At 40.4% G+C, this 23,614-nt stretch overlaps 1 protein-coding gene across 2 annotated transcripts in view; it reads right to left on the reverse strand.

The window, feature by feature from the left end:
- Nucleotides 1-23,614, reverse strand: part of doc2d (double C2-like domains, delta) — a 99,170-nt gene that overhangs the window by 43,140 nt on the left and 32,416 nt on the right. Inside the window, exons 1-3 of one of the 2 annotated variants that reach the window (XM_034686859.1) lie at nt 4,726-4,965; nt 1,144-1,549; nt 554-633 (exon numbers count right to left, since the gene is read on the reverse strand). In XM_034686859.1, coding sequence (XP_034542750.1) covers nt 554-633; nt 1,144-1,531 — 468 coding nt within the window. In that variant the 5' untranslated portion in view covers nt 1,532-1,549; nt 4,726-4,965. Of the gene's footprint in view, nt 1-553; nt 634-1,143; nt 1,550-4,725; nt 4,966-23,614 lie in introns of those variants that run through there. The other variant, XM_034686858.1, reaches the window with a different exon arrangement.

Consider the following 23,614-nt stretch of genomic DNA (forward strand, 5'->3'; position numbering starts at 1 on the left):
ACACTCACATATTGTGTTAAAAGTGACATCATCATGGCCTCAAACACTTCACACAGCTGAGAGGGTTAGAATGAGTACCACAGACTTCATATACTGTAGTTAAGACTGTAAAGTGCCTCTGGATGTTTCTTTGCATGCTGCTCTTTTCTCCCCTTCTAGACTCCTTTGTGTTGTCCTCAGGGGAACCATTCAATGAGCTTTACATAATTAACATCATGTGACAGTACACAATGTGTAATGCAAGGCTGGTGTCCTTGTGCGATGGACATACCAAATGTATCCAAAGCAGCAGCAGTAGAAGCAACATCCCCAACACTAAATGGAGCAATGGGATGATTTTGTTTTGAATTGACAAGCTGCTGAGGGTGTGCGGCAGACGCACTACTTTAGGAAAAAGCCGTCTGATGTCTTGTGCCAACTTAAAAGCATTACAAGAAATTGTTTTTATTGGGCCTTCAAGGAGGATTATGCAACCACACACAAAAGCACACATATAGGCAAACAGACAGACAGAGTTCTGATTATATGAAAGAGATGTTGAAAGAATGCATACCTTCGCCTTGTGAATAGTACAATGAAGACAGTTGTTCTCCTGATCAAAGAGCAGATTGAACTCTAATGTTCCCAGGTAGGCTGAAAAAATAAAACGCACAAACAACAGCAATTACTGCAGGTGAAGGGACAAACACACTCAATCGCACACACGCTCACAAGCTCTGAGTCATATTTGTAGCAGATGGCCTCTTAAAAACACGCCGGTGCCTAATATGAATTGATCTGTCTTGTTTGATTACTGTTTGGGAATGAGCAGAAACTTGCAGGCCGAGTCCCGCTTTTTGCAACAATGTCCAATAAATCATTGGCGGCGCCGTGTCACACAAAGCGGGAGTGACACACACTTTTGGCAAAATGCTTGACTCCACATTTACTCTGCTAGCATATGTTGTGCTTCTGGGGAAACTGCAGTATCTCATTTTGAGTTCAGCAAAAGAGATGACGAGGAAAGGTTCTTGAAATTGGATGTGTTATTTTTCTGCTGCATTGCCTTGTAATTCACTAATGAATAAATACAGAAGCCAATAAATGGCACTGAACACAACTCTTCCATCTTAAAGTTTGTTCCCTTTTCTTTTCTTCACTCACTGTCATCGTCATCTGAGTCGACAGCCTCCTCCCTCTCTCCATCGTGGCTCTCCCTCCTCTCCCCATCCTTGTACCCTCCAACTGTCTCCCCGTTGAACGTCTCCTCTTTTAGGATCTTCTTCTCCCTCGGAGGCGGGGGCGTGCAGGGGTAGTCGTGGAAACGCGGGAAAAAGTCTGAGATCTGCGGGATGGGGAGGATGGGGCCCGGGCACACGTTGATGGCAAAGTGCTCCTGCATAGAGATCTTGACCGGCGAGGGAGGGGGGAGGGCGGTGGAGTGGGGCGTTGCCGAGGGGGAGGTGGCGGACGAGGAAGGGATGGAGGTGGAAGAGGGAGGGATGACGAGGTGGGTGGTGGAGGGGGGCGGAGGGGGTTTGGAGACGCTCATGTGGACTGTTGAACAGGGCTGTGGGATGAAAATGAAGGGGTAAGACGGAGAGAGAAACAAATAAATAAGGATGGACAAAAAGAAGCTGGGATCATAGCAGAGGGGAGGGACGAGAGGCTCACAACTGGGAGAAAAAAACAGAGCAGTCATATCCTGAGTCTAACTCTCCTCTCATTGTTAGACTGTATGGCAGCAGCAGCAGCAGCAGCAGCAGCAGGGGTCAGCTCTATTCATGGTGAGTTTATGTTGGCAATATGTTGAAATTCACGGCACATCTAAAGCCTCCTAGAGAAAACTGAAATATGCGTCTTCTCCCATCAGCTGATGCAAACCTGACTTTTCAAAAGCCAAAATAGAATTTGCCAGAATCCTTGGCACTTCAAGTGTGACTCACACATCGTGTCAGCACACCAAGTCTGCACTCTGAATTAATATTCAAATGTAGTGCAGTAAAGTATGAACAAGTGATGTCACTTGTGTATCTGCACTTCCCTCTAATCCTTCCCTTATCTCTGGCTTTCACTCTTCCCTCTTGCATCTGCAAGCCCCCTGAGCGATATTTACATAATACTACTCGGAGCCTCACTCAGTCTTTACCATATTTGTCAAATGAAGTGTAATAACTGTTACCAAAGTCTAACCACGCTAAGCCAAATGCTATCATTCTCTGTTTTCCCTGCAGTGATCGAGAGAGACAAAAAACAGATCTTCTCTTACGCACTCCCACTTTGCCACTGTGCGTTTTTTTTAAAAGATCTAGTTTGATTTCAGTCATCACAGGGACAAACTTCAAACTGGGACACGACAGCGTTTCCATTTGTTTGCTGGTGCTGTCCCAGATTTAACTGTTCAAGGCAAATTGAAGCGCCCTTACCCAAACATACAGCCAGGCAAGAAGATACTGTGACAAATTCTGCCTGTGTTTTCATATTTTGCTGTATTTGAGATATGTCTTAGCACTAACATTTGAAAAGTGTGTTTTTGGCATCTGAGTCAATTACAGTAAGCAGAGTTTGAGGACAGGAATTTTTACAAACATATTTGCTGTGTTAAGTACTTGATTCTGAATGATCAAATACAGCAATGAACGCTGTGTTTCTGGGGCCCTGATCAAATCAGATCCAAGGACCAGATTTTGTCACTCAGATCATCAGAAAGAAGTCCAGCCCATTCATCATAAAATGATTATAAGCCCATTGGCACATTTTGACAGTTATTGGGTTATCAGATGCTGAAGTAATTTATGCACTCTTGTTCATCTTATCTCTCTTCACCATCATAGGAAAAACAAGCAAAAAGGCCAATAAAAGAAAAAAAAAACATTTCAGACTGTTTTCATGTTGTCACATCAGCAAAACAGGCTCACTTTAAGACGTTTTCAACACTTAATGTTCCCAAAAAAGCAGTCCAGAATTTAACAGATTCTATCAGAACTATATCCAAATGAAGAAAATAATTTCCAAATCAATATTCTGAGTCAAATGAATATTAAATGTCCAGTCTTTGTAAAAAGCACCGTGCCAGGCAGGATAATGAATATTGAATGGGTTGTTATAGTGTAAAAAGAAACCTAAGTGCTGTAACCACCAGCTTACAGAGCATTACACCTTTCCTGAAGAACAGGCGACAGATCTTTGTGTACAGCAGTGCAACCCGGAGGATGACGATCAGTGTCTGGGTTGTGATAAGTGAATGAAACCCAGGTGCTATAAAACCAGTTTGAAGTACATTCTACCTTTCGTAATGACCATGAGAAATGATAAAACACCCATATGCAATTACAACCCCCCATGTAGACCATTAGCTTTATATTGAACAGGTGACTGACCACAGTGACACATTGAAGGGGTTCGCTTCTATCATCATTGGCCCGGACAGGAGGGACCAAATTTCAATGTTATGTTTACAACCTGGAACCTAAAAATCCTACTCATTCTACCTTTAAGTGTATGACACAACTATATTACCAATGCAAAAAGTGCTACACAGGCAGGTCGTTTGAGGATGCAAGTCACTTGTCATCCCCCTTTTTAAACAGTATTGCTATGTTCATGCCACTGCTGTTTAGAGTCAGCTTACTCTATGTGATTTCTCCATGGCATGCCTGTAAGTCTATTCTTTATCCCAAAATACAAATAATCCGGCTCTTTCAGTTTTTGATTGATGCATCTGTTATGGAGACACAAATAAATAGCTTACTCAGTCCCCTGTTATTTGTCTTGTGTTGCTCTGAAAGCTCATATATCAAAGTCTTAACTCCAGGGCTAAACTAATTAGGTTGATATTTTCATTATCGCTCAATCTGTTCCTTTTTCCACTCATTGTTTGGTTGTACAATCTCAGAAATGGTGAAGGTTTTCTGTAGCTTCATTGACACCTTTCTAAGCTAATGCATTGTGTTATCTGACAGTCCAAAAGATTTGGCAGATACTTTTTTACTTCTGAAGCTGGAAACAGAGAACAACTTGCATTAGCTGGAGAATGTTTTGACTGCAGAAGACTCTTGAAATTTTTTGCCAATTGATCATTTTTAAAAGGATTAATCTAAAAATGAATAAAATCACTTTTAGAGGCTTAACCCTAATTTACTTCCATTCTTCTTTGGAGACAAAAGAGGAGTTACACTAGAGGAGAAAACTTCCCCAAAAAGGTGAATCCTGCAGGTTTAATTAGCTATAGGTGTTACAAAACGTAAGGAGACAATTCTTAAATTTAGGTGGATACACTTTGTTTCCATCAATACTGCAAAACCTCTCGTACACTGTGATTCCTACTGACAGCTTCCTTTATATATAGATGACAAACATGTTTATATGCACCTTCAACAGCTTCAGCTTTGAGGTCATCTTCAAACAGAGCAAGACTTAACTCGGCTCCAAACTTGCATCACAGCACATGCTTCCCTCCTCACTATACACCGAGTTACAGCACTCTGACTCTCTCCTCCACACATACATGCAGTAGGATACACACAGATAAAGACCCCAATCAGCTTGCTCCAATTTCATAACCCTCCTCTCATTTACTCACTCGTGCAGCATAAATGTTACAAAACCCCAAATTCAACGCTTGTGTCCCCTCCACGAAAGCGATCACTTGCAGCATGTTGCTCACAAACTCAAACATGCTGACACTCACACATGCAGCCACATGTGCGCACACACGCAAATATAGAAAGGGACAAAAACACATACCCAGGGACAGTCTTCATCTGTGCCAGCACTCCATCTTGCCTGCTCTCACGTCCTCTGTTTCTCACACACTGAGGAGCATGCAGACCAGCTTTGAGTCAATATATCCCTCTGTACTCTCTCTCTCTCTCTCTCTCTCTCTCTGTCTCTTCGTTTGCTCTCCTCCTCTCCTCTCCTCTCCTCTCCCCTGTCCCTCCCTCTCTCCCTTCCCCTTTACTTGTGACGTATCTGGTTAAAATCCCCGTCAGTCGGTTGCGGACTGTGCATATTGTGCTGTCACTCACTTTTTCACAGCAGTGGGGAGATTTAAGGAAGCCCGCGAAAAAGAGATGCGAGTGTGTGTGTGTGTGTGTGTGTGTGTGTGTGTGTGTGTGTTTTGATGGTTTTGGTGATGGTGGGGCGGGGGTGTACAAAAGAGAGAGAGTGACAGACAGACGAGCAGAGCAAGACGGAGAGACAGATGAGGAGGAAAACTGACATGATTCAGACAAACAGACAATCACAAAGGGCACCAGCTAAAACAAACATGAAGAGACGAACATATATTTAAATATATTCAGTAGATGGAGAGAGAAATGGGGCTGAAAAAACTGAACACACACGTACGAATGGAAATATCACCCTGGGATGAAAACAAAAATCTAGCAGCTGAAGGACAGAGAGAGGAAATTAAATTCAACGTGTTGACTGAGCTAAGCAGAACACACAGCCAGCCATACAATCACACAGCCAGATTGCTTTGTATTGGCTATGAGTATGGACAATATCAGCCAAGCATATGTGTGTTGGCGTGTGTATGTGCGGGTGCTTGTGTTCTGTCTGCATGCGTCCAACTGTGGCAGCCTTCATAGTAACTGCTGCCTGAGTGATCATATGAAACAAACACATCAATATTGAGGGAATGTGCAGGGTGACGATGCAGTAAAGACCAAGTGGACACAGGGAATAATAAAGATGATGCAGATTCTATACATCCAGGATGAGGACTCTACATTATGTGGATCTGTAACTTGTCTTTAGATGGCCTTTTACACAGCAAGCTAATCTCAAATCCCCAATAACCCCATTTGGATTTCTCATAAGAGGTTTTAGAGGGATTTATACCTGTTTGGTGTCACACATTAGCAGCAGCATTATGAGAACAGAATGTAATTTTTGAGCCTGTAAATGTTTTTAGGCGATAACAAGTCAGTAATGTCGAAATAAAATCCATATTTCAATAACAACACAATCATGTTTTTTTCACTTTTATTATTTGTTGAGGCGCACAAGGAGGGATTACCACTGCATTAACATGTAGGGGTTAGGGCTGGGTTCATAAACACATTTTCTGAGTGATGCTAATTTTCATGTTGATGATCAGATATTGATTCATAAAATCCAGATATCAATCCTAAAATATATTCCCTTTCCTGTGGGTAGACCCTCGTGCTGCGAGACAAGCCAACTACATCTGGCTGGTACCTCAAAACAAACATGGCGGGACGCAGAGCTGCTCCATTGAAGGCACAAAAAACCTTTGACAAGAAGATGTCTGGTTATATTTCAGCTTTTGAAACTGTGAAGACAGAGAAGAGTTGAAAGCAGCAGCAAAGACATACAGGTTGTGCAACCTGGAGATAAAACATTGTGAAAATAATTCAACTCTAATTGAATAGGGATAGTTTTTTTTTTTTTTTTTACCCAAGTGAGGCTGTATGTTACTAACAAAGTCTACAGCCATTACTGTGTCAGCTGCATGATGTTGATTAATGACTTGTACATCATTAGGGATGAGAATCGAGAACTGGTTGCAAATGAGAACCTAACTAGTTTGAGCTATTAACATAATTTGACTTTGTGTTAAACAGTCCCCAGTCAGTGAAAATGACCACCAAGGAGTTAAGGAAGTAATCATGGTGGACAGGAGACAGAGGCGGTGATTTTTATGGAAAATTACGCTAACAGCTCAACACGCTGATACTTTAGTGCGGCATTAACGATCAGGAGTGCCATGTGTTCCATGCTCTATGGCCGCAGGTGTTTCAGCTTAAAGAGTGACCTTGTTATCTGGTGACCTTCAGCTGAATGCATCAGTGGTTTATTTTTTCGATATAACCACAAAATATACTCATAAAATACCTCTTTAATGAAACCCTAAGGAGAGTTTTCAGAAGCTTGTGACTACAAATGTAATGGTGCATTTGATGGTAGCCAAACTTCTGTTCCAGTTCTACGGCAAAGAGTCTGGGCAGACCCGCCTCCCCTGTGCGTCTGCGAAAACATAAGATCTGAAACAAACCCCACTGGAGAAGGCATTTGAGCTTAAGTTACAATTCATCTCTCTAGGTGCCTAAAAAGTAACTGAGGCTGTTGCAACATTCATGTGCATGGACATAACCTTCATACACTTTTGTTGGAAATGCTGGTATTCAAAGCCTCATTTATATATCTTAACCATGTAACCCGTGACACATAGATTTGAGTAAAGTGGCAATCCTTAAACTGTACGCAGAGGTGAAACAGAGCACTGTTGAAACGTCCACATTGCAGGACTCAAGCATCATATCTGTGACCCACCAGATAAAAATACAGATATGAGCACATGACTTGTAATGTCTCTGCACTATAGAAAGCACTTACACTTTTTTTATCTGGTGACTCAATTCCCCACTGACTGTAGAGTCTGTGTTGCATTATATTGTGCTGACAACTGTAGTGTTGGACATCATGTGAAATAAAAAATAAATTCATGCAACTGCTTTGGGTTCAATTCTTCAGGGTAAAATAAATATTCCTTATTATCCACTCGATTAGAAGACTTTAGAAATATGTAATTCAGAAAATGAGCTACAAAAAAATTCCTGTTGTCAAATGTAGGAGGAGGGCTCCTTTATTTACAGCTCATGATGGCAGAGGATAATATAAAAACATTGCAATGACATATTACTGTCTAGAAAACCATCAGAGCACTAATTGGTAGCAATATAATTCTGCACGGTTGAAGAGTAACAGATAAACAACAACCCTGTTCTATTAAATTAATGGTCAGCCGTAGGAGGAAGGGGAGTTTCCAAGAGTAAATGAATGTGCTCGTCCATCTGCGAGCACTTTGATTTACTTTGGGCAACTCTTAACTATCAGCATCACATCATCAATATTGCGTTAACAGACCATTACACTGTATATTCATTAATTTGAAAGGAGAACACGAGCACTTAATGAATTGAAATGAGATAAATGAATGCCCAGTCCACCATTGCTGAACTACCACTCTATAAATAGGAGCTTCAGACATGCAGGGCTACATACTTTAAGTGGCTTGAAATTGATGCAGGCATGCTGCTAAAGTGCACCTCGGTCCTTGCTGGAAGATGACAGAGTCCTCTTAATGGGCTTCATGCTGCTGGTTTAAACATAACTGCACACCTTTTTGGTAGAAACTAAAAAAGAAATGTGTGCAACTGAGCAAAGGTTGGAGCTTCTTCCACTCAAAGCAGCAGCAGCAGCTATCAGACTGCTGCAGAGCTCTCACAGCCGACCTGCTGACCACCGAAACTCTCAGACGCTCTCTATGTGGCTGAGCACCCATAGGATACACTATGCTCCACTAGGAGAGCACTTATTGCAGTCTCAACATGTTAGGGTCATGGCTGATTTACAGAAGACTGAATATATGTGGTGTTAGTTTGCGGCATCAGCATACCAACATCAAGGAAAATAGGTAAACAGATATTTTTAGTGGTCTCTTGCCCAGATTGTTACAAACATGGAGGACACTGAGGTCATGTCCTCTGTATTCTTACATCGTTTTTGGCAACCATGGGAAGTCTACATTGTGCCATTATGCTTGGTATTTTTAGGCTGATGACGGTATCTTTAGACTGAGCCAACTAATAAAGTGGTCTCAACAGGAGTTTCATTCCTGGCAGTGAAGGACTGCTTTTAAGCAGAATTTGAACTTGTTGCTGAATATAAATGGATTACACCGTGTTCCAAATTATTATGCAAGTTGCATTTTTGTGAATATTTTAAAAACTATGTTAACAGTCGTTTTCAAATTTGTTAGGAAGTCAGATAGTGAATATATTTCTTAAACTGTGTGGTTAAAATTATGCTTTTCGGCTGTATTTTTCAATAAATGCAGAATCTGCATAAATGAGTATGCCAAACTATTATGCAAGTTGGTGATAAGAGCATATAACTTGTGAAAATTAAAAACTAGGCACCATTTTTAATGTTCTATTGATTGAAAATAATAATATTTACTACAACTGTATTCCAACTTCAACAGAAACAACAATTTTTTTTACATTTGTGTACAAAATAAAACTATTAATATCTTTGAAACATTTCAAAAGTGTTTCTCAAATGTCCAATATAATCTCCTTTTCTTTCAGTGAGGGTCAGAGGTCACTGGTAAACTGATTAAGTGAGGTTTCTTATGACTTCTTTGCTGACACTGTGAGCTGTACCTTGTATGGCTTTCAAAAGATGCTCTTTTGAGCTGTATTTCTTGATTACTGTAAATTATCTCCTTTACTATTGACCACACGTTCTCAGTCGGGTTGAGATCAGGTGAGCAGGCAGGCCAATTCATGAGGCGATTTTACAGTTGTAGTAAATATTATTATTTTCAATCAAAAGAATGTTTAAAATGGTGCCTAGTTTTTATTTTTCACAAGTTATATGCTCTTATCACCAACTTGCATAATAATTTGGCACGCTCATTTCTGAAGATTCTGCATTTATTTAAAAATACAGCCAACGTACTTTGAAAAGCATCATTTTAACCACACAGTTGAAGAAATATAATCACTATCTGACTTCTTGACAAATTTGAAAACAACTGTTGACATAGTTTTAAAAATGTTCACAAAAATGCAACTTGCATATTAATTTGGAACACAGTGTATGAACTATTGCGTTTTGTACTTTGAAGGAAAGAAACAAAAAAAAAAAAAACACGACAAAGTTATTTATTTTCTTCAGCCCTGCTGGTTGAAGTGAGAAGAAAGTGTTCGTTTCTTGAGGATTCATCTCAAAAGAATCATTAAAATAGAGACTCTTGAATTATTCACTCTTGTACATGTGCGACACAAACCCTCTTGAAATGAATGTCTTAATTGAGTTGAAAAGTGACTCCAGAGTGACTTCAAATGACTCACACAATCAATATTATATTTAAACAGAAAGGTGACAACATCATAAGCACTCTTTGACAATGCATTGAGCAAAGTAATCAGGACATTGGATAGGCATGGGCATAATTGACACCATTCACTGCGACACCAAACCACATGGATTTGTCTGGTCTAGCGTGTCCGGACCAGTTCTTAAGAAGAAACACAATCAATTGTGCTTGAAAAATGAAGTCTGGACGATGGCGCTGCAGTATTGATCTCTCTCAGGGGTAAACACCAGGTAGCCTGTCAGATGGATATTTTACACTGTGGCACTGCCTATGAACTGATAAAAGTAAATAATAGTCAGAGGACATAAAAAAAAAAGAGATGGAAGGTTCAAACCAGAGGAGTGGGATAGTATAATGAAGAATTAAAGATGGAGACAGATATGAGAAAAGAAACATAGAAGAAAGTCAGAAAACCTACACAGAACAGAAAGTGTAAAAGAACATTTAAATGCATAACTGAACATTAGATTCACTCAGTCGCCATATGTCCCTCACCTTCCATGTCAGCATGAATAAAGCATTCATGTGGCTCATGAGTTTAATATAAATAATAAACATCCGGAGTGAGAGAGATTGGTTGGAAGGGGGGACAGGGTATGACCAATTTGTGGAGGAGCATTCATCCACTCCCTCTGCATGGCAAGATAATCTCCTCCCATTACTACAGCACAAAGCAGTGCAGGTTTTCCATTAAGTGTCCAACCACAGCCTCCCCAGTCTCTCCACCAGCCATTAGCTGTGAGATTAAGTAAACCTCCATTTACATACCAGAGCTCTCCCACAGGATGAATTTTTCAACATTTGGCACCACACAAGATGGGGGATCGCATACATTTTCTGATAAAGATCAAAGAATCCATTCACTCTTTCCTACACTCGTCCTTGAGACTGGGTGCAGACGTATCTTGAATTTCTGAGTTTCTTCTCTGCTTTCTTTTACGTAATGTGGAGCTGAGTGTGCGTGCCATAAGGGTCTGTGTGCTGAAAGTCAAAATGAGCAGGTAACGTGTCGAGTTGATGGGTTGTACATCTATCTGAAAACCCTTCTGATAAGGATACATGCCTCTGGGAATGATGGGCTTAGTGGTCCCATTGTAGCAAGAAGTAAATGATTAAGAACTTCTAGCTAAGACTTACTATTCATATACTACATTGTTTACAATCCAATTTGGCACTTAAGGGGTAACTGTTCAGAACTAAAGAGAGGCAAAATTCTCTCTTCTAGTTATGTCTGCAAAATAAAATGCCATTATTTCTTTGTTCATTACGTCCCCGAGGAGCTGCTGTTCATCTGTTTTTGTGAGTCTCAGCTTCACTGTAAATTGTAAGTTGCACAGAGGCTTCACTTTTTTTTTTTTAAGCTATATTTTGGGGCATCTTTGTCTTTTATTGACAGGACAGCTGAAAAGAGACGGGGAGTCGAACCAGGCGACCACTGCAACGAGGACTATGGCCTCTGTATGTGGAGCACTGAGACCGCTAGACCGCTTTGTCAGTTTTATCCTTTTGAAGGAAAGAAAACAACTTAAAGAATGTTTCCTTCTTGATTTTAGGCCTGATCGATCATACAGGATGTATTCCAGGAAGTTGGGAAATCCAAGCACTAGGGTGTGTAAATGTACGCTAAAACACAGTACAGTTTGGCTCAGTTCTCGGTTTTGTAGTCTTGGTTTAGTACATTTTCTGTAAGGTAAGGGAAACAAATGCAACACATACAAATTTATTTTCCTTTATTAAGAACTTAAAGGACTTGTCTAAAGTGCAGCAGGCCTGCCCAGATTTTGGTTCCATAACATTTCAAATTAAACATGATTGATTAAAAAATATTATCATGCATTTTTTAAAAACAGAATTATTATAAAGAATAATGTAGGATCCAAAATAACCCCCCAAGCACTAAATAAAGGCAGACTCATTGTTTGTTGCGTACATTGCAGAGGTCTATTAACCACATAACGGGTTAATATTTGTATCAAAGTAGTACGTTAATAAATAGCTATGCTAATTTCAACTGTATTTTATGTAGTACAATAAGGTACTGGCCTACACACAGATACACCAAAGCCTGCTGATATGTGTCTGCAGGGCTTAAATTAACACCCGCCAAGCACCAATGGTGGGTAAAAAATGAGTTTGGCGTGTAAAACAAAAACACAAACCCGCAAGTGGCCGATGGAAAATTTTTAGTTGCATGTGAGGTTTTGTTTTCATACTTCGCCCATTTCTGCCGACTGTCAGGCTATTTTGACCGTTGCAGCGCTGTACTTGTGTTGTGATTTGATACATCGGGAACGGCATAAAGTCAGCTACTGGAGTTCCATTCATTTCCTTTGCTTGAAGAAGCACGGCGGGAAGAGCGTTTTGAGGATGATGTGGCGACACTTTCCCGGCATGAAGCCACCACAAACAAAAACAAAGATAAACAAAGAGGCAGGAGACAATCCAGAAGAGGAACAGACAGCTAAACGGAGTTCATTTCATTTAGACTCAATCCCAGTCGATGTTTTTTTATTCTTTTCCCTTTTCCTGTGGGTTAAACGGAACGTACTGTTAAAGCTGTGAGACAGACATTTGGCTCACTCAGTCAATGTAAAAGGTTGCACTTCTGAATATTTCTAATACATGATGATGCAGCAGTCACCTTGAAATGAAATAGAACCTAATAAAATAGCAATAATCTAAATTTTATCTGTGCATAACTGTATTCTTTAAGTGATGCTTAAGTTGGATTTTCATAATAAAAACACGTGGTAAATTGTTTTAAATCAAATAAGGCATGTTTTTTTTATTTGTCCGTTGAAAAATATTTTTGGAGGTCAATAGCCAATGACAGATGAGGTAAAAAGTTAATTTTACGCCATGTGTGTCTGGTCAATACTTCTCAGACAGCCAATAGACCCAGGAAATTTCCCATACTAAATGTCAGCCCCCTGGAAACAGATACTACCTTTTTATGTGGAATCTGAAGAGATTATTCATAGTCAACTACACAACACTTGAGAGGTCTTGAGAGTAGAGAAACTGATGAATTTTGTTCCTAATGAATTCAGCCCTTCAGAAGAAAGGGTTATTACACTCTTCAAAGTTACTGTGCCTTTTAAGTGAAGTAAAGACTTCTCAGTCAGTAGCATCCTCTATAGGATCTTTCCAGACATGAGCAAGATGTGAATGATGCTAATTTTCTTAAGTGTCTGAGTCACATGATTTCAGAAGACGAGCTGTAGCATCTCAACGTGACGTCAATCAGAAGACATTGAGTGAATTTAATCGGCAGTGTTATGTTGGCGAGTGCATTTTTTAACAGGTGGCTAGTTGTTGATGTTTCCCCGGGGTGGCAGTTGGTGTCACAGGTGCTGCTTGTGCTCCACATCACTGTGCTTCGAGGGGAATCATTGGTCGTGTTGGCAGAGAGTGCTGTTCTGTCAAGGTGCATTATTCTTTTCATCGCACGTCACGTCCCAAACTTCAGCTCCACACGGCTCCTGGCCTCAGCTCACTCTGTCCTTCTCTCTCAGCTCCTACCATCACTGCTGCCATCACCCACCACCAACATCACCCTCTGCTTTCACCTCTCCCTTGTTTACCAGATTTGCTCTGTCTTTAGGGCTGTTCTAACAGATATATCTCATTAAACCTGCCTGTGATTTGTCCTTCGCTCTGACAGGCAGGGGCATACACAAAAAGAGCAAATGTGTGGGTTTATTTGAAATGCACGCTCATACACAATGTCACTGAACATGTTTTGTTTCCTCTAATGTTGTGTGACAGACTGAGCCAGTAATGCAAACAAAAGGTTGACCCACTGTCAAATAAAATAAAAGATTAGCATAATGATATTCCCTCAGGATAAATGTGTTATTTTATTCTTGTTTATTTACACTTTACTTTCAAATTTTCCTTTTTATAGGTCTTAATAAAATGTAGGTGAGAGTCAGTTCAAAGATATCTTGTAGTGGCACTCAGGTTAGAAACAGAGATGAAGTGGTATTTGACCCTGCTGTAACCCTGGCTTAGGACTCCAGAAGGGGGCATTGACTGACACTGACCTCTCCCTGACCCCTGTCCTCTAATGGACCTGGCTGGGCAGATCAGCTCTAAGTCATTGTGGTTCTGTAACAATAACTTTTTTAACCTGTAATCAAAATTGTCCTTTTTTTGTGACTACTCACTTCAGCTCTGGCTTGTTATTTAAATTTGGGCCATCCCAATTTCAAAGGAAATCTCACTCTCTATCCAATCTCCAAAGCCAGTACCTTTTCTCCTGTGACGTCAAAGCCACTGGGAAAAACTGCCAACTTTTCGGGTACCCTGGTGTTGCAAACAGTGGGTGATAAAGGACTTCAGATGAAGATTTCTTTTTACCCTGTGTTAGGGATGTAAGGATGTATCGCAAATCGGTAAAAAATCGATACAACTAAGGGTGGATTAAAATCCATTCAACAAAATGTGTATCCGGATATTATTTTTAAATAGTTGAAGGCACCATCTGCATTTCATTCCGCTTGTTCAACATCATTAAGTCTCTTGCGCTGCTCTCTCATCACTCGCCGAGTGGTGTTTTAAGTTTAAGGCATGTTTCAATGTGAATCAGATGATTGCTCACAGCAGAGACGCTCAACTGGGGGCTGCAGCTGACTGACGGGTCTCCACGAGCGCTTTCTTTAAGCGCTCGTTAACTGAAAGCAAGCATATTTAGACCACTTTATTTTTTTAAGACTGGTTTGCCCTGGTGTGACTTTGGTTTACTGCTCTAGTCTGGAGAACATGAGGCAGCAGCTGCCAGTCATCTGTCACATAATGAGCTGTTATAGTCACAAATGAATCCACTGCCCGCCACATCCACACATCGCAAGTTAAAGCAAATCCTCTCTTGTGTTCTTGAACTTTCCTCAACTTTAAGCTTCTCTTCTCTGAAGAGCTTCAGTGTTGCTGTGTCAGGGGAACATCACGGTAATCAAACACCTTGGTTGCAGTGTCTATCATGTAACCAAAGCCCTTGTTCTTCAAAGTGTGACTATCTGCAAGTCTCTGCAGGAGAAGCACAAAAAGCAAGCTATGGACTCTTTTGTTTTTTTTTGCCTGCTTTAAATTTGGGGGCAGCTTTGAAAAGCTCACTGAGTCCAGTGTTTTCTGTTTTATTCAGCTGAGTGGATTTAGCATTAGCTTTACCCTCACTGACTAATGCCACGTCTCACTTCTCAGGTGCCTCCCTGTTTAATGTATTAACTCAACTATAATAAAGCGGCAGCTGTGCATGTGCAGCACTCAGGGACAAGTATTCCCAAGGGTATAATACAGTATATTGTATCATATCGAATCGTATTGTATCGTACCTTTAACTTCTTCCTAGTGTCCCCTCTGCGGACATCTGCAGACCAAAAACCCAGCAGCACTGTCAAGTGGTCAGGTCACAAATGAACCAAACCTTTACTAGCTACTTAACCCTATTATCCTTGGGGTCAATTGGACCCCATTCAATTTTTAAAGTCTCTAAATCAATGACTAACATAGTTTTTTGGCTTCATATTTCATGATTTTTTCTAATTTAATGAGGACAACTGGGAAAACGTCAAATTTAAATGTTGATATGTTCCAATTTCCTGTAAAAAGAAAAAACGCATCGGTGTTCTCTGGGGTCAATTTGACCCCAGGCTGTTTTAGCTGTACATAACCAAAGAAATATCAACATTTTACACACATTTGTTTTGGTTGTTTTGGATGATATTGAGGTCACTATAACCAAGGACACTTCCGCATGTGACTGCAGGAGCTGGGATCAAACCGCCAACTTTTAGATTGAGATATGATATTTCCAGCCACCATGTCTCTTAAGACATTCAATGATGTGTCCTGTGTCATACGTTTTGATAACATATAAACAAGGCAGGGCCGACGAAAGCATGACAAACTCGCAGCAGTTTTGTGTTCTGTGTTACAAATAAAGTCCTTCTCAATGCTTTAAATTGTGTTTACGGTTGAAATATGTTTTATTTAAAGGCTATTTAGGTAGTCAACAAAGAAACATAAAGTACCTGACATTTAAACCTAGGTAACAATCAGTTTCTGTAGGTTTAAATTGCTGGTGTCAAACTGACCCCAAGGATAAAAGATGTTAGTAAATTTGAGGTTAACAGAAGGGTTAAAATGTATGGGAACCAGTAACTCTGATGAGACTATGATCTGCAACAGCAGATTGGGATCTAGTATGTTTTCCAGTATTTTGGTGTCCAACATCTTCTTTTTTCAATGAGAAAGAAAAACAGCCAATATAAAAAGTGAATGAAGGCTACAACGGAAGAATTTTTGCTTGTGTCATGCAGAAGATCAATTAATATTCACAACAGGAGAACCAAATTTCCGGTTTCTGATAAAATGTTTCCTTTCAGGTACAGTACACAAATTCCTCTTTCACATGCTCTTTGCTTTGGTTTGCAATTTTCTCTGCAGCATGGTACTCCTTGCTTTCCCTCACAAAACATGTTTTGTATGCGGCACAAGAAAGCAAATTAAATCATTACAACAAACCTTTGTCAGCATTCAGGTAAAGTTGCAGTGCGTGAAGAGGTTTCTTTGGAGCTCTGTGGTTTTCTAGCATTGAAAACATTAATCTATCAAGGCACCTTTAATGTCAATGCAGCAACTAATGTGCACTATGAATGCTGTATGCAGGGGGGAAAAAGGCTAAGCATCCTTCTCGTGTGCTCTTGCAGGACTACATCTTGTGTTAGAAACATGCAATTGGATTTGAAGGTTTGAGATTGAATCAATCTCCCGCTGACGCTGATCTCCGACCAGCCAGTTTCTTCAACTCCGTAGGAAAGCTCAGCACTACCAGAGTAACATTATTTGCCATTGACCCAATTACACCCAGCATATCATGTGATACATACTCTATTTCCCTCTGTTCTCTCTTTCCCTTGTTCATCCTTTCATCTTCTGTATTTTTTCTCTGCTCCTTTTGATGAATGGCTTTGCTTTATAGGACAAATGACAGCTTTGTGATTAATTGTATGTGCTTTCCCTCTTCTGGACATATTTTTTTTTTAATCTCGATTTCTGTTCGCAACCTGCGTAATAAAAGAAATTCTTTCTATACCTGGGTTTGCCCCATCAGCATTTTCCCATAAATAAAATAGGGGGAGAGGCTGAGGGGAAGCAGAGAGGAGGGGGAGTGGAGCGAAAGTGTGGCCCAGAGGCAGGGCAGTGGGCATGTGCGAAACGGAGGGGTGAATAGATGGAGAGGGAACGAGGGAGACAAGCCAACTGCTCCAGATCAGGGGTGTGAAGGTTACTGCAGAGAGTAAGACAGGGAGAGATGGAGATGACATGAAAGAGAAATGCAAATGTTAAAAGAGCAGAAAACAGGCCGATTAATAGTGAGAGCAAGCAGAAAAAAATCCTTGAGAGAGCGGTAAACTGAAAAGAGAAATGAAGAAAGAGGAGGACTGTGTGAAGATGTCATAAAAATTCCCCCAGCAAAAAGCAAAAAGCATAAACTTCAGTTCCTCAATCCTTTATACATTTATGAAAAACCGCCTCTATTATTGCACCACAAAAGAAGCTTAAAAGCAGAACATGACAGGAGGATGACCGGCAAACCAGGGGATGAAGGAGTAAAAGCAGAGGATGTATTAAAGGAGCAGTGATTGCAGCGAGGTGTGCATCCAGTGCCCCGTGGCAGGATGCCATGCTGTGCTTAATGAGGCAACAGTGCAGGCAATTAGTTCCTGATATGACATTATCAGTCACCAATAACTGAATGCATCATTAACCATGGGACCCTTCATAGCCTCTACCCCTCTGCCTCACGCTCACATAAAAACAGGACATGTGTGCTTACAAGAAGAGTAGATTATCTAAATGCATTAGAGTAATAGGCACATATCATTGGTTAATCAATTACTACACACTTTACAAATCTTAACATTTTTCCGCCAATAAAAGGTTTCTTTTGAAACTTTCCAAATGCATGTATGGGAATGTTCCTGCTGCGCAAAGCATTAAAAATATGTCAGTGTTAAACAAGGCTTTGAGGCCTGGCTTACAGAATTCTCCAGTACCTTATATATGGAGAGGATGAGAGTTTGTGGGCAAAACAACCAGATTCCAACAGATATGGCAGCCCCTCCTTGACTACATCATGGCTCTTAGAAGACCCACATGACACCTCAATGCCTTTGTCTTTTAATCACACAATATAAATGCATAAAAGGATGACCATAACAATATGTAATTTAGGGGAGGGGGGTCTTGTTCTTCTTTGTTAACCTTCTGAATGTTCTATGGCTTCCGATAAAGCTATAAATAAAGTTGTTTTTTTTTGTTTGTTTTTTTAAATATGTCCGTGTTGGACAAACAACCAAAGAGACACCTTTAAAAATTACAGCGTTACACTTGAAATGAATATGCAACTGCATTTGTTATGACTTTTTGTGGCCAGGCACCGTGCTGGAAAACATCAATATGAGAATTTGCAGCTGGGGGTTGCACATAGGTGCTTGCTGGGGGTTCACTAACACTTCTTGCTTTCAGTGCTTTAACAGGTGATATTATTTGTGGTGTTACCTGAGTTAGCTGGCATGTCATGAGCACAGTTTACAGTGCACGCTGCCTTGTTTTTGTCAGACAGTAAATAGTCAAAAACACCAGAACGATTGAAGTCGAGTGGTCTTGCATGTCGAGGATGTTTTCACTCTGCTTTGAGCTGGTAGGTATTACATTTTCATCAGTGCTGCTGTCGCTCGATTCAGCTGTGTTTCCATTCTGCTCCAAATGTCTGTGAGCCTGCCGAGCTGATTCACTGCGACATGATTGGCTGTTTGTCGCCGTCTTGTTCTTCTTCTTTATAATGTTGGTTGGCAACTAGCATTAAGGTGCATTGGTGCCCCCCTCCAGTTTTGGAGCGGTGTAAAAACAATTATTGTTATATTTCTATCACAAAAAATTACATCATCATGTTACATCATTATATAATGGTATATCGTTTTATCGCCCAGCACTATGTTTGGCCAACAACTGTTTTTACAAACTTTTTATTATTACCACTACATCTCAGCCATAGACTGTATAAAATATTAATGTAGTATCCGTGACGTCACCCATCTGTTTCTGAAGCGCTGTTTTGAGGCCAATTGTCGGCGGCAGCCATATTGCCGCTGTCGAGCGATTGTGACGTAAAGAGGCAGGCTTTGAGCCTCCTAGCCAAAAGCTACAGTGTTCCGGCCTGTCGATGAAGTCAGCTGTGCCTCTCATTGGAAGACTCGTAAATTCAGTATTTTAGAAATTGCCGTGATAGAAAAAAAATTATCACCCCTACAGTGTGTGCCGATCGAGAAATGAGCGATCCAGGCTACACTCGTCTTTTTTACCAGGCTGTAAACATGTTTATTTCTGCTGTAAGGATCGTCTTTTTGAATTGGTGTGTATGTGGTTTCCGTTACTTCCTGAGCCAGCCTCAAGCGGATCCTTGATGAACTGCAATTTTTAGCACGTCGCATTGGACTCATATTTTTAAACCAGAGGTTGCCGGTTGGTCTCAGCACTGCAAGGTACTTCAAAAAAGCAGGTAAAGTATATCATCTGTCTGTGACATTTCTGTGATATGTAGACAATAAAATAATAATCAATAATCATACTTTCATCAGAGGGCTTCAAGGCTATTTTGTGCTGTCAAAAATCCATCTTTTGTACTTTTACAACTCTTCTGCCTTCTGTCAGTGACTCTGACGCCCACATGAAAAAGAAGTAGGAAAACAGGTGGAGCAACACAATGATGGTTAACTTTACAAAAGCCCTTGTGTGTCACAGTCATAGACTGTAAATAAAAATGGACAGCGTTGCTCCGCCTCTTCCCGTTGTAAGGTTCTGAAGCCAAAAAATCCTGCTCCTGGGCGCAGCCATTGTGCAGCTAGAGCCTGTGAAGCCACTGTAACGAGCTCCGCCGTACAGCGTAGCGTCACAAGATGCTGTGTGTCCTTTGAAGTTTCCCTCTACGGCGGCTGTGAATCAAAGCAAACCCGAAAGTAAAAATAGATACACACAGAGGACAATGCCAAGTGTGCTATCTACCTTGACGCCTCTTGTTCGACATCATTACATGTCCCATCTGTTATAGGTGAAGGTGTTGTAGTGGACAATGCACCACTAGTGTTTCCCACTCATAGAGAATACTTGGGCAACTTGCCAAGCCGTTACAGACAAACAAAGACCTAGGCTTCTTTATGGATTGCTAATACATCCAATGATTTTTTTTACTCTTGACTGTTCTCTTAGCTGTTTATTCAATTCCATAACAGTACAATCAAGCAGAAGTACTTTCTGCGTCTTTTCAAAATAAAAGCACATTAGTAATCGAAACAGGACATTAAGTTTTCTAGATGTAAGGTGGTCGAATGAGAGAGTTTTCTCTAAAGCTTGAACATAAACTGGATAACTTATCCTATCATGAAGCCAGCGTTATCATGAGTTGAGTATATCGTTACATCCCTTACTATATTAAATTCCTCTTCTGGTCATTAGGGAGAAGTCAGGTTTATTGAGTCAAAAGACGAAGTCAACAATATTTGAACATGTTCTCAACAAACGTAGTTCCTAAATTAAAAGATAGTGCTCTTTAATATTGTCAGGGAAAAGGTACCCAAAAGGTATGGTTTTAACTCACTTCATACTCCAAGAGTTGCATATGACTCATGTGAAATGTGTTATACTGCTACACACAGAAATACATTCTCAGTAGTGTCTCGGGACATCAAATGTGGAAGCAGACTGGGGACTGAATCATTTGCAAGGCAGCCAAGAGCTGCTGCTGTCAAAGGTCATGAGGAGCTCAACAAACGTCAAAATGCTATCAAGAGAAATCTGATTTTTGTGCGCCTCTGAAAATAACACACAGGCTACACAAATGTGTAATTCAGTTTAACTATAACTTGTGATGTTTACTTTACAAGGTCATTTATCAATTGTTGGGGTAGTGTAGATATATTTTTAATTCAATTATGCAACATGAAGGCAGATCAATTACATGACCACTTGTTCTACATCTGTGAGAAAGTGATGAACTTCCCATGCAACATTTTTTTCTGTAAGGTTTGGTGGAACACAGAGCATGGCAAAGGTATCTGAACTATTAGGCAAAAGCACAGTGGAAAAAAACAGAAACAAGGTCTAAATGACTTTAGAAATTAATTGGAAGACAGGAACACTGGAACACTGACCACAAAGAGCTATGAGCCTACAACAAACTGATAATGGACAAGGAGAGCACAAGGACTAAATACACCGGGGAGGAAGGGTGATGAGGGACTTGTGAAACTGATCACTGGTACAGGCAAAAAAAAACAAAAACAAAGGGGGGAAACACATGGGGCAGGCAGATAGTGAGGATATCTGAAAAGAGAGAAGAGATGACTTTACAAAAACGAAATAAACAGGGTTGGATAAATGTCAAATGTATCACTGTGTCTGCATCGCATGCAACTGCAAATTTCGGCATCATGCTGCTCAAAACTGCTCTATTGCTCTCAGCCAACACCAGCCATGCAAAATACAGAAGTTGATTTCCACTTAAGGAAACAATTCAAAGCCCTGCACTCCATTGGGAGCTGACTGGTGCATGAAATGTGACATTATTGCACTCTCTTGTCTTTTTTTTGTGAAGGTAAGGGGTGAAATAAGTTTCCTCCTCTTCAAAAAAAAAAGCCAAAGCACTAAATAAGGGATTTGGTTGGACGCACTAAGCATATTTGAGCGTGGCGAGGGTTTGATCGCACAGGGGAATAGGTTCCTCAACAGTTTCCCACCGCAGCTGTACCTCACTGGGCAGAGAACAGAAGGAGAGAGAGGGAGGGAAAGAGAAACACAGGGAAAAGGCATTAAAATTAGATTATGCCTTACCTGCAGTTTTTGTTTTCTCATCAGCACAACAAAGTTTTTTGCTCCACTTGCCGGACTATCGACTGCCTATTTAAGATAGAGTTGCGTCAGTACTCAAGGCAGAACGTAGAAGTCCTGCGTCTGAAAAACTAGAGCATATTTCGTCACTAGAAGATTTATAGATTTTGCATTTTTTTTCCACATTTCAAAGTGAAGTGTGACATTTGAAAGAGTCATGGGTCACACAGCTGGTTTGTCCATTGAAGTGAGACAAAGTTCAAACACTGACCACTGCAGAGCAGAGCAAAATGCCATAGAGACAAACAGCAGAATTTGTATGGACAGTTACACCTCTTTGATGGCCAGAGGGACGAAAGATGTGTCATTTATGTTACCTTTATAGAAAAAAAAAGACCTGATTTCCACACTGAGATAACACAACAATTCTGACCTTATTCACTGGTTAAACTTGAGGTGTCCTTCCAGAAAGAATAGCGTGCATGTTTGGGACCAGCGTGCTGTCAATGAGCAGTAAGGCGTTCAATAAAAAGAGCCTCAAGGGACTCGAAATCTCGACATGCACAGCAGTCAATCTGTAAAGAGCGGGGTAAATGTTCTGTGATGAAAGGATTAGCTGTACAAAGACGAGAGGATTCTCAAGTTATGTACTGTATGTATAGCACACGCACATACACACACCTACAACAGTATGTACTTAATTCGGCTGAGATGGCTTGACAGAGCGTTTGACAAACCTAAAAAGGTGTCATTATACTTGCAACATTAAACATAGCATGTGTCAGTTTGTGGAGTTATTAGTTAATTAACCTCTTGAACTTATAATTCTCCTCTCATAATTTCCCTTTGGTGGGTTAAACTCTTCTCTTATGGCTACATATACAGTATACAGTCCTCATCTGCTCCCTCTGAAACCTCAATTAATGTCTAATGAACATCCGATGATGTAAAAGGTGAAAAGCAGGAACATTACTCAACATTAAGTTCATGTTTCCCAATGTCAAAAGCAGAGCTGTACACCTACATTTCCACCTAACTCTGCATTACTTCTTCTATATCTTTGTGAAAAGAGCCAAATCATGTTTTTTAAGAACAGAGGCTGAGCTGTTCTTCCTCCCACACTGACACATTGTTTTCTTTATCATATGGACATTATTTATGAGGGTAGACTCTGCTGCCTTAATTTCTGTCTGCTGGCCTGTGTCCCCATATAGTCTTTTTTATCAGTTTATATCTGAAAAATGCAGGATGTTTTTCCTGCTGTTTTCTTCAAATGTTCTGAGACAAAAAGCAGACTTTTCAATTTAATAGTGTTTACCTTGTGAGCACACACTCGCAACAAGTCAATTTTACAGTGTGGGAACTCATGTCATTGGGGATCGGTTTCCTCCACATCTATATCCATCGATCCACACGTCAAGAGTTAATAAAAACTTTAGAGGTATTCTCTGCTTTAAAAAAAAGGACTACACAATACACCTCCCTCTGTGTTGTTATAGGCATGTCTGAGCTAACCCCTGACTCACCAATACGCTTACTTCTTTCTTTAAGCCATGACATTTTATCTGCAAAGGTTCAGGGCTTATTGGAAATGTTATTCCTCAAAGGCTGTGGAGAACAGATATATCAGATAATTAGCGATGGCATTTACTAATTTTTATGAAGAATGATCATCCTAATCTAGACATGAGCTGAGCCAATCAACATACTATTCAGGTACATACAAAAATTCTTGTTGATGGACACAAATCTGGAATATTTCACTTACAATGTCTAGGACCAGGTTTTAAAGGATCAATTCCAAGTCTGTAATTTTTGTATGAAAGCTTT

This window comes from Notolabrus celidotus, chromosome 7, assembly GCF_009762535.1.
Source record: "Notolabrus celidotus isolate fNotCel1 chromosome 7, fNotCel1.pri, whole genome shotgun sequence".
Lineage (NCBI taxonomy): Eukaryota > Metazoa > Chordata > Actinopteri > Labriformes > Labridae > Notolabrus > Notolabrus celidotus.